Raw genomic sequence first — 16,336 nt, forward strand, 5'->3', positions numbered from 1 at the left:
CTATCCTAATATTAACATCTTCACTCAAAGAAATTACTTGGAAAGAAAATGACTAGATTGATGTCTCCCTCCTTATTTGGGTCCATTTCACATTTATTAACGTAACAGCTCCATTGGAAAGCACCATAACCATTTTTAAAAAAATCAAATTTGGGCTCCATCACAGTGCAGGCAGGACCTGGGTGCCAGGGAAACAGACTCTCACTGCTGATCCTCAGAGGTATGTGACTTGCCTGCTTCTCCAGACTTCAAATGTTATTTTGCAATCGAGATAAGATAAGGCTCAACAGGTACAGATTTGCAAGAAGAGGTTGGGTGATGTAATGTCCTTAAGAAGTAAATGATTAATACAGAGCCCCTGAAAAGGCACCTCTAATATATAAGTGGAATATAATAAGTGGAATTGTGTAATATATAATATTATTATATAGGATATAATAAGTGGAATTCCACAAGAAAGAGGGGCTGTTGGCTGGGGCACAAAAGGCAAAAGTCCAGTCCATCAGTTGGCCCCGGGCACGTGATAGCTATGACATATCCCTGTTTGTTGGTTCTAGGGTCCACTGGAGACCTCAGGGTCAAAGTGAGCGTGGGATCAACTCACCTTTTGGGCCTTTGTGAGGAAGGGGCTCGGGGTAGCCCCCGGTACACCTGACTGAGGGGTGTGTCCTCTTGCTGCAACACCTGCTACTCACCGGTCGTTACTTGGTTTCTAATTGAACCTCTACACAGGCCTTCTATCTTGTTCATATAGGTCTGGCGTCTACAGACGCTCGGTGCTGGCTCCCTGTGTCTATTCAGAGGAAAACAGAAATAGTTCTCCTCCCGCCCCGTCCCCCCCCCTTTTTTTTTTGCAATCTTACAAAGTGAACCTCTTTACTGAAGCATTAGAAGCTTTTTTATCCAGTTAATCAAATAGGCATTCCAGACCCCAAACGGTAAATTATATATTTCCAGACATCATTTGATTCATTCCCCACGCCTCCTCCTCCCGCGTTTCCCAACACTTCGCACCAGGTACAGAAATCACAGGTTCCGTAGGTCCGACCCCTCATTTCGGTGTGACCACCGCCTCCCGTGCACGGCCGGCGGGTCGCTCGGGTTCCCCACCCCCTATCCCGGGTCGGCGGGGGCGCCATGAAGGGGCCCGGCGCGTCCCGCTCGGCGGGTGCCGGGCTCCGGGGCGCGTGTGTCCCGCGAGGCCGCTGCGGGGTCTCGGTGCCTGGGGCCGCCGCTCTCCGCCCGGGCGCCTGCCAACTTCAGGTCGCGGAGAACCCGCAGCCCTTCGCAGCGCCCCGGATCTGCCGGCTCGCCCGGCCCGCAGCCGCAGGGGAGCGGCAGCCCCGCGACTCCCGGCCCCGCCGGCCCTGCCCGCCGACCCTGCCGTCCGGCGCCGGGATCGGAGCCGCCGTCTCACCCGCCCCGCTCGCCAACTCCCGGCAGCCCGTGACCCGGGACAAACTTCTGGTCCAGGCGCGGCCCGGAGCGGTCACCCTCCCGGAAGCCGGCCGCGAAACCGGGGCCGGGGAGGGAGCGGGCGGGAGGGAGCGGGTGGCACCGCCCGGCCGCCGCTCCCGGCGCGGTGACGCCGCCCCCGCGGCCGCCCCCCGCCCGGCTCCCCCGGAGGCGCCGCGGCCGCCGAGCACCGAGTGCGGGCCGGCGGGGCCGGGCGCTCACGCCCTCTAGCGGGCCGCGGCAGCCGGGCGGCCGTGACGTGGGCGCTCCCTTCAGCCGGCCTGCGGGGCCCCGCCAGTCAGTCGGGGAGCAGGAGCCCCGCGCGCAGCCGGCGCGGGCTCGGCCATCGGCGCGCCGCCGCCCGGGGGCTGGCTCGTCTGCCCGCGCAGAGGCGGCGGGCGGGACTCGCGCGGCCTCGGCCCCGGCCCCGGCCCCCGGCACCGCGGCGCCGGAGGCTCGGGTCCCGAGCCCAGGAAGAAGAACCAAGCCAGCGCAGCCGCCGGCACGGAGGGCGGATTTTGGCTCCGCGGGCGCGCCCTCCGCTCCCTCTCGCAGCCGCGCCAGCTTCAGCGGGGCCGGCGACAGGACAGGGGGACCCTGGCCCCTTGCCCCCCCGGCCCCGGGAGCCGCCGGAGTTGGGACTTCTGCAACTGTTGGCACTCGGAGCGTCTGGTTCTGGTTTTGGCTGTTCACCCTCTTCTCGCCGCCTTGGAGGCACAGCTCCCGGCCGCCCTCTGCCCTCGCGCCCACCCAGCGCCGCCGGGGAGCGGCCCGGGGCGCACTCGGCACCATGAGCCGACTTGGGACTTGCCTGGCCACTTTGACTGGACTTTTGCTAACTGCGGCGGGGGACTCGTTTTCAGGTAAGCGGGGCCTCGCCTGCAGGGGCCTGGGGCGCGCGGGCCGGAGGGGGGCTCTGGACACCGGTAGCTCCGGGGTGGGAGAGCCCGAGCGGCGGACGGCGAGGCCGGGCAGGGGGCGCGGCGGGCTGAGCACAGCTCTTCCAGTCCCCGGCGCGGGAGCGGGGCTGGCGGGAAGGGTGGGCACCTAGCGCTCGGGCCGGCCGAGCGGAGGAGCCCCGGGGGGCTGGCCCGGGAGCCAGGCTCTCATCTTCGCCCCCGCCCCTCCGCGGCCTGGGCGCGTGTCCGCGAGGACGGCGCCACTCGGAGTCCCCGGTCGGCTCCGGGAGCAACAGCAGAAAACTTTGCCTGAAGTTGGGAGCTGCAGCCGCCGGCCGCCGGGCGTGGGCGCTGCGCGGTCCTTTTCGCCGCGAGTGGCTGCCGGGCCGGGTTGCCGTGCCGGCTGCGCCCGCGCGATCGGTGGACCCGGCGGCGGTGATCTCCAGTTCCCTGTCCTCCCGCCTCAGCCCGGCCCGCCGAGGCCGTGACCTCCGCTCGTACTGGCATTCGGGAGGCTGCCCGGGAGAGCCGAGGCGGCGGCCTCGCAGGTTACGGCAGGAGGATCGGGCCCCAGGGTCCGGGCAAGCGGGGCTCTGGCCCTCTGGGCTCTTCCTCCGTACCTCTGGCCCAGCGGAGCACCCGGCCAGGGGCAGCGGTCAGCCCGCCCCGCGGCCCGCGGCCGGGGGTGGGCAGGAGAGGGAGTGCGGGAAGGTGCCCGCTGCGCGCCTGCAGTCGGAGCCCGGAGAGCTCCTTGCGGGAGGACGAGTGGCCGGGAGTTGGGGGTCAGGAGGGGCGCGAACCCTGCCTGGTGTTACCTGGAGCACACACGTGGATGGACAGCCAACGCTTGCACACCTGCACATTTGTACACTTTCTCGCGTGTGTGTCAGTTTCATTAAGGTCTACGTAGAATGGTGGAACTGGGCTTTTTTTTCCTTTTAATATAAAGCCTGTTATTTGGCCTTGAACTTGGGCTGCAAAATAGGTTTCTATGTTTATTCGGGAGGAATGAGTAAGTTGAATTTTTTTTTTTTTTTAATTTGATGAGGGAGAATTTCACTGATGGTAAAACACATATTTTAAAACATTGGAGACTTTTCCGTCTGGCCTTCTGACCAGTGAAAACTTACATCTTTACTTCCTGGAGTCTGGGGGACACGCAGGCGCAGAGGCCATGCCCTGCGTTGATGAGCCCCGAGACCCTTGACCACAGTTGGACTCCAAGGAAGCCGAGTGTGGAGTTGCCTGCTCGCTGTATGCTGTCAGTTTCAATACAGAAATACCCTTTCCCGAAGTTTAATATGCCCTTAACTGTCTGGTAATTGCACGTGCGCCAGAGGACTTAACAAAACGATCCACTGCTGTCTGCTATAAAATTGATGCCGATTTTGGCCTGCGTTCTTTTTTACTGGTGAATTATGGAGTAGACTCGCTAGTTTTAGAGCCTTGTAACTCGTTAGTGTTAGAAGCCAAGGATGAGGGCCTCAGTGATGGTTTTCTCTTTATTAAGATCCATAGCTCCCTGCCTGGGATTTGTTTCAAGTTAAGCTGTGTCAGAAAGCGTTTGGATGGATTTTCAAGAAGTGGGTAAGGGATTGGGGTGGAGGTGGGGAACAAATATTTACGTAGCTTATTTAAATGATCAGTTTCTCATCATTAAAAGGAACTTCAGCCAAAGTAGTACTGACCTGTGTCCTTGTTAATGCTTATGTAAATTAATAGTCAAACCAAAGAGACTTTGCTTTTACTAAATTTTATCCAGGTTTTTCTTTCAGAGGAAGTACATCATTCTGTTATCCTACCAGTAATTGAACTGTGCCTTCATTTTTTCTTTTTTTTTTTTTTTAATTTGGAAAGCCAGAGTTAATCTAGTATGGGGGAACTGAAGGGCAGTATCCCAGAGAATGCTTAGAAATGATGAAATTAAAAAAAATTGAAGTTGACAAATTTTGTGTGTGCAGGGATCAGATAAATTGCAGTGTATCATGGTTTTGCCCTCCACTTTGGGTTTTAGGTGGGAAGTACCTGTGGGAAGCGCTTAATGCTTTGGAAAAGTCAGTTTTTTATTTTTGAAAATTTTTTTATGTTGGGAAAGTTAAATCTGATGTTATGAGTGATACCGACACTTATTTCTCTCTATGAGTCTTCTGGAAATTTGGCTGCTGGTCACCTGACATGGGGATCCTTTTAGAGACAGAGGAAGTAGATTGTAAGTGGCTTGAGGGCAAAGTCAGTTATTTTTTCTTCTTGGTTCCCATAAAACACTTACATAGAGCCCTAGACCCAACAGACACTCACATTTGTTGAATAAATGACTGATGTGAATTCTGATCATTTGCAGACATTCAAATTGTATATGAACTGGCTGACACAGCAGGGAGGGAGAGGAAGGACTATCAGGCATTAGACTGGCTTGCATTGTCCTGGCTTTTGAAATTGACATTTTCATCACAGATTCTTCTCAGCCTCAGTGCAACCAATGGACTGAATCAGGAGGCTTTATGTAATCAGTGGAGAGGTGTTTTTTTTTGTAACCAAGATTTGTACACAAGACACTTTGCTGTTTCCCCTCTTTTGGAATGCATTCACAATTGATGTGATTGCTGATTAATCATTTCTGGAGGGTACTGCACATAATTTAGATGCTAGATATAGGAACTAAACTTTTGGAAGAAAACAGAAAAGAATTAGGTTTTTTTTTGTTCAGGAGGACTTTTATTTAAACATTTCATTTTAAACGTCACTTTCCGTTTTTACAGTTTCTAAGTTGTTAAGCAAGATATTGGAGGCTCACTTTCTGCCTTCTATCTAGGCTCTGTATGATCATTCAGAAGAACTTTTGCAAAAAAGTTTGCAAGTAAGAAGCAAGGCAGAAAGTGAAATCATTTTTGCTTCTGCTTAATATTGTCTTCTCCATAGTGAGAAACCAAGTAGCTGGCAAGTCATACTTCTTTGACCCATTTTCTTAAAAGCCAGGTGGTAATATATACTATACAAGGAAGTGTTTGGTTTTATATAATAATGAGATTGATGTGATAAATTCTAGTAAGCAAGCCTTGGTTTGCAGAAATAGAAATACAAACAGATTTCCACTACACTGTTCAGAACAGATTAAACCTTAATATAATTTTGTGAGTTTGAAACTCTCCTGAAGAAATGTATTCTTTAAAATACTCTTTTAAGGACAGTTGGGGGAAAACAGCTGAAATCTGAATGGAGTCTGTAGTTAAATTAGTAGAATTGTACCAACATTTAGTTTCTTCATTTTGAATAATTTGAGTAGTTAGGTCAGATGGAGAAGGCAATGGCACCCCACTCCAGTACTCTTGCCTGGAAAATCTCATGGACGGAGGAGCCTGGTGGGCTGCAGTCCATGGGGTCACTAAGAGTCAGACACGACTGAGCGACTTCACTTTCACTTTTCACTTTCATGCATTGGAGAAGGAAATGGCAACCCACTCCAGTGTTCTTGCCTGGAGAATCCCAGAGACCAGGGAGCCTGGTGGGCTGCCGTCTATGGGGTCGCGCAGAGTCGGACACAACTGAAGCAGCTTAGCAGAAGCAGCAGCAGTTAAGTCAGATGTCCACACAGGGGAAGGTGGGAGAAACATGTACTTGAAATCTTTGTACTATTTTTGCAACTTTTCTATAAGTTGAAAATCATTTCAAAATATAAGATTTTACAGTACCCTTTACAGAGACTGTGAATAGATTTGTTAAGCAGTTTGTTTTATTTTGTCTTTTTCGGATAACTAGAGTCATGACGTTTCACATTTTTATGTTGCTTCAATGAGATTGATAATGGATGTGATGAAAAGATTGTAAATTTAAATCACTGCGTGTGAAAGAGATATGCCAAGGAATCACTGTACATTTTTAGTGTTACGTGGATGTAAAGAAGTATTGCTTGAGCTTAATCAATTGTTCTGATCTGCAAAATCACAGGTTTTAGTCTCTGATGTTTTCAAAGGGTTGGTTCACAAATTTTCAGTAGAAAAGTTACTTACATATATTGATATATAGATAAGCATGTATATAATTTGCGTAATTCTAAATGAACTTTCCCTAATGAGCAAGTAATCTGAATTATATCTTCAGATGATATAAAACCGTGTATGAATGAAACACAGCCTTTCGTTTTGGGAAAAGTTGATTTTGAATTTAGGTATTTCTCTGACAATTCTATGGAAGTCGGTAGCTTTATTTAAAAATTTCATAGTTTCATAACAATTGTACATTCTAGGAATTGATAGGCTGTATGTATCTGTTTCAGTAGAGGCACTGTTTGGGGTTAAGTAGTGTTTTTCTCAGTTTTTGTTTTAGGTTTAGTTTTCTAGAATGAGTGTGTCTAACCTGAATATCCTAAGACATAGTTTTCAGTTAGAGGACAGGCATTTTAATAAGTACTTACATACTTTTTCAACAGTATAACATTTCTTAAGGCAGTGTCTACTATGCTTTGTAATTCTAGGAGTCTTCTCTTTGAAAACCAACTTTCCCACAAACTTTTCTCAGGCTTCTTCTTATCTTTAGGACTACAGCCTGTTAATTGGCTTCTTTTGTAAGTGAGAGAAGGTTTCATTACTTATGTTTTTCAAACTCATTAGTGAAAAGTTTAAGGAGGATGCACAATAACATAGACCTCCCATCGTAAGAGGATGCTGTTTCTCCAGTTCCTAAAATACTGCAGTGGTTTAGCATTTAGTCTGATCAGAAAGACGGCTTTTACTCTGTTGCTCTGAAAAAGAACTCAGCGGAGGAAAACAGTAGGTAGGGCTGGTGTTAGGTGGGAAGCAGGAAAGTTTTAGTCATCACCTCCATAGCCTGTGGCCCCCTGCCTTCCAGGGGCCAGCTGGCAAGGTCAGGATCTGATGAGGAGGTGGGAACGTGGGGAGGGAAAGAGAAGAACATGGGCCGAGGAGGGTGGGGGGGTTGTGTGTGCTCACGTGTAGGAACACAGGTGTGCAGATCTCGTTAGGATCGTGTGCAGGTTAAGGGTCCAGAGAGGATCAAGTGTGCAGGAAGATCAGGCTGATGTCCTACACCTGGGTGGCTTTAGGTTGCCTGGGGGGTGGGGCGTGGGAATGTTGACCCAGAGCTGCCACTGAGCTATGTTTATACCCATGCTGCTCAAAACCAAGTGTGCTCGAGGGTCACCAGGAGCGGTCCTTCCCAATCTTGGTCTCTATGGCCGGCCGTGGTGATTCTTTTGTCCAGGCCCCCAAAGCATCCACAGGTGATCCTGGCCACCTTTTGAAAAACATTATTCTAAAAGAGTCATCCTTGGATGAACAGCCTCAGCATCACTCAGGAACAGGTAGACAGGTAGACTCCTGGCCCCACCCAGAGGGATAAAAATCTGAAAGTCCAGGGTGGGGCTGGAGGCATGGGGACAGCAGTAGATGCTAGAACTAACCCTCCAGGCGCTTGGGATGCTGGACAGAGCGTGAGTTCTGAAAGGCCTGGGATTCTCAGCCTGCACTTTTCAGTCTCCCTTGACAAGAGCAGAAAGTACCGGAGATGCAACTAAAACTCACATCCATGCACTTAGTAACCCCCACCCCCACTGTGAACACAGCCCAAATTATGAAACAGGCTGATGTGATGGTGTTGTGACTCTCAGTCTCTTAGCGTGACATTTCAAATAATGTTCTTATCTGCAGAAGATATTGGATCCAGCCAGTTGTAAAATGACAATGAAAAAAAGTTTCCTTTAATTTTACTTACCGCAATGTAAAGTTTTAATTAAATTTTGCAGTCACTGAAAATTAGCCACTGGAAATTTCTGTGGGTTGACACTGTGTTTCAAAGATGTTTGTTGACTTGTTATAATAAGCACATAGCCCAGTGCACCTATTAAAATGATACTTTCTATTCAAAGTGGATATTGAGCATTACTGCTGGGAAAGCCCCTTTAGGGGATTGCGGAAGGCATTGGGGGTGGTCATGGGCAAAGATCAGAAGGATACAGTTACAGTACTTTGGAAAGTTGTCCAATTATTTAAAGTTTCAAAATCTACTGAAATAAAATAAACAAGGAATTTCTTAGGCAAGAATGAGGAATTAATGTGCATAAAATTTGGAATTTTAATATGGGAATGTGACACTTTGCCTTTGGAAATGAACTTCATTTCCAAATAGAAGAGAAGAGCTTTTTAATATAGATCTTTGTAAAGTACTGATAATGTACTCTTATGGGTCTCCTAAGATAGCACCTCGTTTTTCTATTTTCCGCCAAAGACCATCCCTGCTTCTCTATCCTTAAACACTCCAGGTAAACAAAATGGATTGTGATGTCATTTAACGGATTTATCTTGAAACGTTGTCAGCAGACTTTCAGAGAATCTATGGCGGGCAGAGTGCTTTCCATACAGCAGGCAGGCCTCCAGCTCCCTGCTCCTCTGGCTGCTGTCCCCAGCCCATCAGCAGGTGTAGCTGCCTAGTGGGTATGTAGGCAGGGGTATCACCTAGCCTCACCTGCACAGCTCCGTGGATGCATCCACTGAGAGCTGAAGGAAGGCAAGGTTTGGAGGGAGCCTGCATCTGCTGTGATGACTCATTCACATCAAATGAAATTCTTCAGTGGAAGTTGCTGCTTTACTTGTAATGCACTTTGTTTTAGTTCAAAACTGACCCCAGGACAACTTCAGACTCTGTGGTGATTATTTCTCCTTTGTTCCTCTTTTTGGTTGTATCCTGTGTGAGTATTCAGTGGTGTCTGACTCTTTTTGGCCCCATGGACTGTAGCCCACCAGGCTCCTCTGTCCTTGGGGTTTTCCAGACAAGACTACTGGAGCGGGTCGCCATTTCCTTCTCCATGGCTGTATCCTAAGTGGCCGCTGTTCTGTGTATAGCAGTGGCACTGGGAGAAATAGATTATCTGGCAGCTATCTAAGAGTTCAGGGTAACTTACGGAACTTTCTCCATCAAGTCTTTCAGTAATCGACCAGAAAAGTGGCCACGTGCAGATGTGTGACATAGATATGAAGAGTGTGGGCACCTCGCTTCTGTCTGCAGGAGACCCCTTTCCCAACATTGCTGGTTCAGGTATATAATGCAGGCAGTCATTAAACTTTGCATGGACACCTCATAGCCCGCCAGGCTCCTCTGTCCATGGGATTTCCTAGGCAAGAATACTGGAGTGTTACCTGAGTTAGTCCATTTTTCTGCTTAAAACTGAGAAGAATCCCGAGTCCTTAAAAACTTTTTCTGTGATGTGAAAGGTTTGGGCCCTGAATTGGAGGCAGAGGGATGGTGGAGGATCAGATGGAAGGATCTCACTTCCTTTCACACTGGGGCTGCAAGGGAGGGAAACTGTGATGGTCAAGAATCCAGGACCTGCAGCTGAGAGAGAATGAGGGTCAAATTGTCAGAGGCTTGTGAAAACAGAGTTTTTAGACTCTCCCTTGAAGGAGGGAGCTAGCATTTAACAGAATGATTTATTTAAAAATACAACAGCCTAGGCAGAAGCAAAGCATGTGGTTTGTATGGGCCTCAGAACAGAAACACTTAGAGAGCATCCGTTTGTTTTCAGATGGTTGAGTATTCCCTTTCATCTCTTTCCTATTCAATATGCAGAAAGCAGATTTATTGCAGACAGTGAGAATATGTTTTAGTTTGAGTTACCATGGAAGGCAGAGGCCTGGTACTTCTCCCTGATTCTAGTGGTGGAATCACAACAGGGTCTAACATGGGCTTCTGACTGTGGATGGGATGGGGGGGGGGGCGCTGGATCACACCCTTCCTGCAGTCCATTTTGAGGGTTTCTGTTTGATCTATCTTCTCTGGTGTAGTCTGAGATGTTTTAAATAACGTTAAAACCACAAGTTTGAAGTTGGCTTATTGTGATATTCTCCCTAGATACAAATATAAAGTTGTCTAAAGCATTTCTTTTAAAATAAATACTCATAATGTATAGAATCAAGTTACAGTGTTTCACATTTAGTAATCACATAATCTTTTTATACAGTTCCTGGGGTTGTCATGGCAAGTATACTGGGGTGGTTTGCCATCTCTTTGGATCCTCTAATGGATCCTCTAATGGATCATGTTTTGTCAGAACTTTCCACTAAGACCCATGCTTCTTGGGTGGCCCTACACGGCATGGCTCAAAGCATTATTGAGTTACACAGCCCCCTTTGCCATGACAAAGGGGTTACCTGATGCCAACAGCCGACTCATTGGAAAAGATCCTGATGCTGGGAAAGACTGAAGGCAGAAGGAGAGTAGGGCGACAGAGGATGAGATGGCTGGATGGCAACACCAATGCAATGAACATGAACTTGGGCAAACTCGGGAGATGGTGAGAGACAGGGAGGCCTGGTGTGCTGCAGTCCATGGCGTCGCAGAGTCGGACATAAGTGGGCGACTGTACAACAACAATCATGTAGTAAATTAATAAACTTAACAAATATTTTGGAATGAGTGAATGATTGAATAAAGTTCTCTTAGGGAAGAAAAAACACAAATTACTTCTGCTTACTGCTGATTTTTTTTTCTATGAAGTTTGATTTTTTAAAAGCATTTGTAATAATCTTAACAGTATGCTCAGGTGGTGGGTTTGGTGCTTGATACCCTTAGAAATTAATAGGCACATAGAGATTCAGTTGCTAAATTTAAAGGAAAAAGGTTACCTTTTGTTAATTAAATGTGTAAAAATGAGCCTATAATTTTTATCATATGTAATAAAAATTTATAAATCAGTTAGTGCCATAAAGTAGAATTTTGGTATTATACTGATCTCTAAGAAAGAAAAAAGAAATTCACTATGTGGTAGATAAGCATGATTTGATTTTAGTTTCTGGTGTATTAAAAGAACCGTGTATCACAAGGAAGAAGCTGCCATGACAGGGAGTAATAGATATCATCTCCTGCTTTATTTCTGATATAGAGTGAAATTGATTACACCTGCTCAGAGCTCAGCCCGAGCATTCCCATTGCTCGTCTGCGGTATAGCAGGCAGGCTCTCCTTGCTTCTTCATTCACGTGGCGTAATCTCAAGTGAGGAAACTTAATAAAAAGAGGCTGCTTTGACAACAGTCTCGTGACCTGTGTTCTCCACTGCCTTGGCTTTTCGCATCCAGGCGTCTGAACGTGGTGTGACGTCTCCCCAACCGTCGCCCGTTGGCACATGCCCCGTGTGTATGTTATGGGGATCCTTGCCGTGTTGTCTCTGCTTGTCAGTGACCATTTCATCCTGTTCGGGTGGCTTTTTAGAGAGCCCCTCCCTTTTGTTTCCAGCCCCTGTGGGGAGCTTGCTGAGAGGCCTGTGTTGCTGACCCTCGGAAAGTTTGGAGTGGGGTCTGGCCAGTCCCAGTGGGGCTCGGACCAGTAGAGGGTGTTGTTAATTAAATGGCCTGATGTCGGCTATGGGGTCCTGGAGGGGAGGAAAGAGGGCAGAGACCTCCCCCCCAGCAGATCCGGTGTTCCTGATTTTGAAATCTCTTTCTACCACTGAACAGCAGCATGGCCTTGGGCATGGTATTTGATTTTTGAGTCTCAGTTTTGTTTTTTGGAAAAACACTTTGTAGTATTATGGTGAAGACTAAACAAGCAGACCAGCTCTATGAGGTTGGGAGGCACCCACATCCCTTGGGTGTAACCACATAAGCTCCCTACTTTTATGTCAGAAAGCCTTGCATATTGACAATTTCATATGGTTCAAACTTCTCTGGGTCCAGGACTTTGGTATTTGAGTGTCCTGGGGGCTCAATGGGTGATGTGTTTGTAGAAGTGCTAAAAAAATATGTATGTTATAAACATAAGGCCAATATTATATTTTAAAAGAAAGACACCCTGAGAATCACAAAATGACCCCTCAGAATTGGCACCATGAAAAGCCAGGACTGCTTAGTTCCAGAAGGCAGTTCTGGACACCTGCATTGGATTCACCCAAAGCTCTTCTTAAAAAAAAACCGAAGATTCCTGGCCCTGCATGGGTACTGAGTCACAGCCTCTGGAAGGGGCCACCGAAACTGGTAAAGAAACACCCCAGACCCCGAGATCTTCATACTCGCTAAAGTTGAAAGAGTACCAGCAGGACATTAGCAGGGACTCAGAGACCCTGCCCTTTGGAAAATTTATCACGTCTTTTCTGACTAGTGTTAAGAAAGCGTCTGCGGATCGTGACATGAAGTTTCACGTACCATACTGTAATTGAGTGGAGACTGTTTCTCTTAGGAAGCAGAGGCCTTCTGGTGTCAGCAGAGACAATGATTTCTGAAACTTGGTGTTTTATAGAAACCAAGCTGCTTTGTAGTCATCTTTCAGAGCTTCCCTGGTGGCTCAGCAGTAAAGAACCTGCCTGTCAATACAGCAGATGCAAGTTCGATCCCTGGGTCCAGAAGGTTCCCTGGAGAAGGAAATGGCAACCCACTCTGGTATTCTTACCTGGAGAATCCCATGGACAGAGGAACCTGGCGGGCTACAGTCATGGGGTTCGAGAAGAGTCAGACACGACTTAGTGGCTAACACAACAGCAACAACCCATCTTTCAATCTGATGAACTCCAGTAAATGTGACATCAGTCTGGAATTTTTAGGGTATAATAAGAGAATAAAGATATTTCAGAGAATCAGAACACAGATCATTTTCGATCTCTATATTCGCAGCTGTGAGCCAAAACTTGAGATGACTCATTCAGAGACGGTAACAAGACATGATTATACTGGAGAGATAATTTTCCAGCACTTATTTCTGTCTGATGTTCATTGAAACATGGACACTGGAGAATAATTGGCCTTAGGGGTCCCCTGAGCAGGGACCAAAAGCGTGACATTTTTATTGCAATAGTTCCTAAAAGACTACCTAACCTCAAACATGGGCATCCCCCTCTATTAGAGCGCTTGCAATTTCTACCAGCTTATCATTTCAACCAAGGAGGAAAGGTGCTTGTTGAAATGTCATCTCTGGGAGCAGTGGCTCATTAAGTCATCTTAAGTATGACATCCCCAACTCGCTGTCACCTCCCTAAGTTGACATCCTTAGATGTCAGATCTCTCACTTCTAAAATGAAGATGTTTGATTCAAGAATCTATAGGTTCTCGCCAAATACTTAGCCTGAGGACTGTTACCTGAGTTCACTTGAGTTTGTCAGGTAGCATGGTGTAAAGGAATGAGACCTGCATCCATAGGTCGTTTATGATAGAGGAGGATAGAAGAAATGTCTCGAACAGTGGATCACTCTGAGATGCTGCCTCATACAGCAGGAAGGTGCTTGTTACAAGAAAGTGGGTATAGCAGGCATGCTGGAAGGATTTTAGGTGCTTCCTATGATTGTTCAGCTTTTGTTTCTTCCTGCCTCTGCTCAACTATGCACATATAAAACCCACTTTTTCCCCCCTCGATATTTGGGGAAGAAGCTGCCAGCCATAGCAGCCACCCAAGTCTGCCGCAACTACACCATTTAGGCTGATATTTTCTTGTTTAACTCTTGGCACCATGGGTAGGCCTTATTTCAGGGATTTGTACTGGGCACTCATTGTGTGCTGGGTACCATGCTATTTGTTGTTGTTCAGTCGCTTAGTCATGTCCCTCTTTTCACGACCCTGTGGACTGTAGCCTGCCAGGCTCCTCTGTCCATGAGATTTCCCAGGCAAGAACACTGAAGTGGGTGGCCATTTCCTTCTCTAGGGAATCTTTCTGATGCAGGGACTGAACTTGCGTCTGCTGCTTTGCAGGTGGATTCTTTATCACTGAGCCATCAGGGAAGCCTCGGTACCATGCCGAGAGGGTATGGTATTCTCAAACCTATCCATGCTCAGTAGCTCGTCAGAGCTTAGCTGAGATCACTGCTGGGAGCTTTGGGTGGGTAAAGCTATCTCTGTTCCTAACAAAGCCAGGCCCCCTGAGCAAGGGCTGTGTGCACTGTCTTCTCTCTCCTCTCCCCACCCCTCCCTGTGCACACAGATGAGTGTGTGATAAGCTGCTTCAGCCATGCAGAAAAATCAGGTTGTCTTTTCCTGATTTATGCCTCGATGCCATCCACCTGTATTGAGGTGTGCTCCATGCAAAAGCATTCCAGGTGGAGTGTTGGGTCTGTTAGGAAGGTGCTGAGTGTTTTATTACGTGATGTAGAGTCTTTAGACTTGGAGGAGGGCATGGCAACTCACACCAGTATTCTTGCCTGAAGAATCCCCATGGACAGAGGAGCCTGGTGGGCTACAGTCCTTGGGGTCGCAAAGAGTTGGACACGACTGGGCGACTAAACAAGCACAGCACAGAATCTTTAGAATGACCCTCTGGGGAGCTGTCCTTCTGGGTCTCACTTCCAGGAAAAGGTGTGACTTCCCTTATGAACATACTTTCTTCTTGTGGGCAAAGCGAATTGTATAACCCATCAAGTTTTCCTCTCTATGTTGGCTGTTTGGATGCCAGATTCAGATGTATGGGCTGAAGGAGTTAGAACTTTTTTGAACAGAAAGCCTCAGCCAAACTGAACTTCATCAAACAGGATTTGTTGGCTCGTGCAAAGAGAAGGCTGTGGGTGGCCCAGTTGGTCCTGGTGGCTTGAGCCTTTCTCTCTAAGCATCTTTCCTGGGTGTTTCTAAGGAGTTACAGGCTGCCTCAAGCCCCAGGGAAAGAGATAGTCCCTCCCCCAACAGCACAGACCACGCCTCCCTGTGGTTCATGGAGTCAGCTCACATCACCTGTTCCCACTTTAACCTCGTGCCCTGCTTGGCCAGCACAGTGGACCAGGCATGGGGTCAGCCCTCAGGAGCCAGGGGAATGAGAGTGTGGAAACTGGGGCTGCTCCATGGAGGCGTGGGTTCTGTTACCAGCTGGAGGGAGTAGCTGCTGACTGGGCCTAAAACAGAAAAATGCCCAGAGCCACCATCTCTGCAATAGAACCTGAATTCTGGTTCCTTTTCTTGGTCTTAGTCTCCTCTTCACTCATCTTGCGCATTCGTGCTAAGTTGCTTCCGTCATGCCTGACTCTTTTGTGACCCATGGATTTTAGCCCACCAGGTTCCTCTGTCCTTGGGATTCTCCAGGCAAGAGTACTGGAGTGGGTTGCTGTGCCCTTCTCCAGGGGAATCTTACCAACCCAGGGATGGAGCCAATATCTCTTAAGTCTCCTGCGTTGGCAGGCAGGTTCCTTACTGCTAGGGCCACCTGGGAAGCACTTGTCTCACCTTATTCTAATTTATCTTGCTGTTTTACGCATCATGATAAATTTATTGAATCTCTTGGAACTGGGTGGTGATAGCAGAAAATAATTGAGTTCCAAAGTCTTCGTGTCTGAGTCAGTCAAAGGCAGCTTTTGTGTGTGTGCATTTCTTTACTTCCTAGTGACACGGGGAACAGTCTCAACTCACTAACGGTGAAGTACATGGGTGTGGGAGGAGGCAGGGAGGGTTTAGAGCTGAGCTCAGTAGTTTCTCAACTTACTTTTCAAAGCACCATGTTTTTTAGCAAAGTAAAATCTTACATAGATAGAAAAGCATAAATATCTCTTGGTTAACAAAATTTGTTGTGGGCAGGTTTAAAAAGTGACCCTTCAAATTGGAGAAATAAGTGTTTGATGGACTACTACCCAGTAACAGATGCCCCCAAATCTGATGGCAGAAACCAGGGGACCCCAACCTCAGTGATCTAATGCCTGATGATATGAGGTAGAGCTGATGTAATAATAATAATAGAAATAAAGTACACAATGAATGTAATGTGCTTAAATCATCCTGAAGCCATGACTCACCCTCCCCACCTACCCCCTGCCATTGTTTTTCAGTCGCTCAGTTGTGTGTAACTCTTTGCGACCCCATGGACTGCAGCATGCCAGGCTTCCCTGTCCTTTACCATCTCCCAGAGCTTGCTCAAACTCATGTCCATTGAGTTGGTGATGCCATCCAACCATCTTGTCCTCTGTTGCCCCCTTATCTTCCTGCCCTTCAATGTTTACCAGCACCGGGGTCTTTTCCAATGAATTGGCTCTTCTCATCAGGTGGCCAAAGTATTGGATGCCCCCAGGTGTCCTGTCCACC

General features: G+C 47.9%; 1 protein-coding gene across 7 annotated transcripts in view; it reads left to right on the plus strand.

The window, feature by feature from the left end:
* The first annotated feature begins 1,635 nt into the window (after positions 1–1,635).
* Positions 1,636–16,336, plus strand: part of PTPRM (protein tyrosine phosphatase receptor type M) — a 661,836-nt gene continuing 647,135 nt past the window's right edge. For all 7 annotated transcript variants that reach the window (XM_055559596.1, XM_055559598.1, XM_055559597.1 and 4 more), the window contains exon 1: positions 1,636–2,318. In XM_055559596.1, the coding sequence (XP_055415571.1) occupies positions 2,246–2,318 (73 nt within the window). In that variant the 5' untranslated portion in view covers positions 1,636–2,245. The remainder of the gene's footprint in view (positions 2,319–16,336) is intronic.

This window comes from Bubalus kerabau, chromosome 21, assembly GCF_029407905.1.
Source record: "Bubalus kerabau isolate K-KA32 ecotype Philippines breed swamp buffalo chromosome 21, PCC_UOA_SB_1v2, whole genome shotgun sequence".
Lineage (NCBI taxonomy): Eukaryota > Metazoa > Chordata > Mammalia > Artiodactyla > Bovidae > Bubalus > Bubalus kerabau.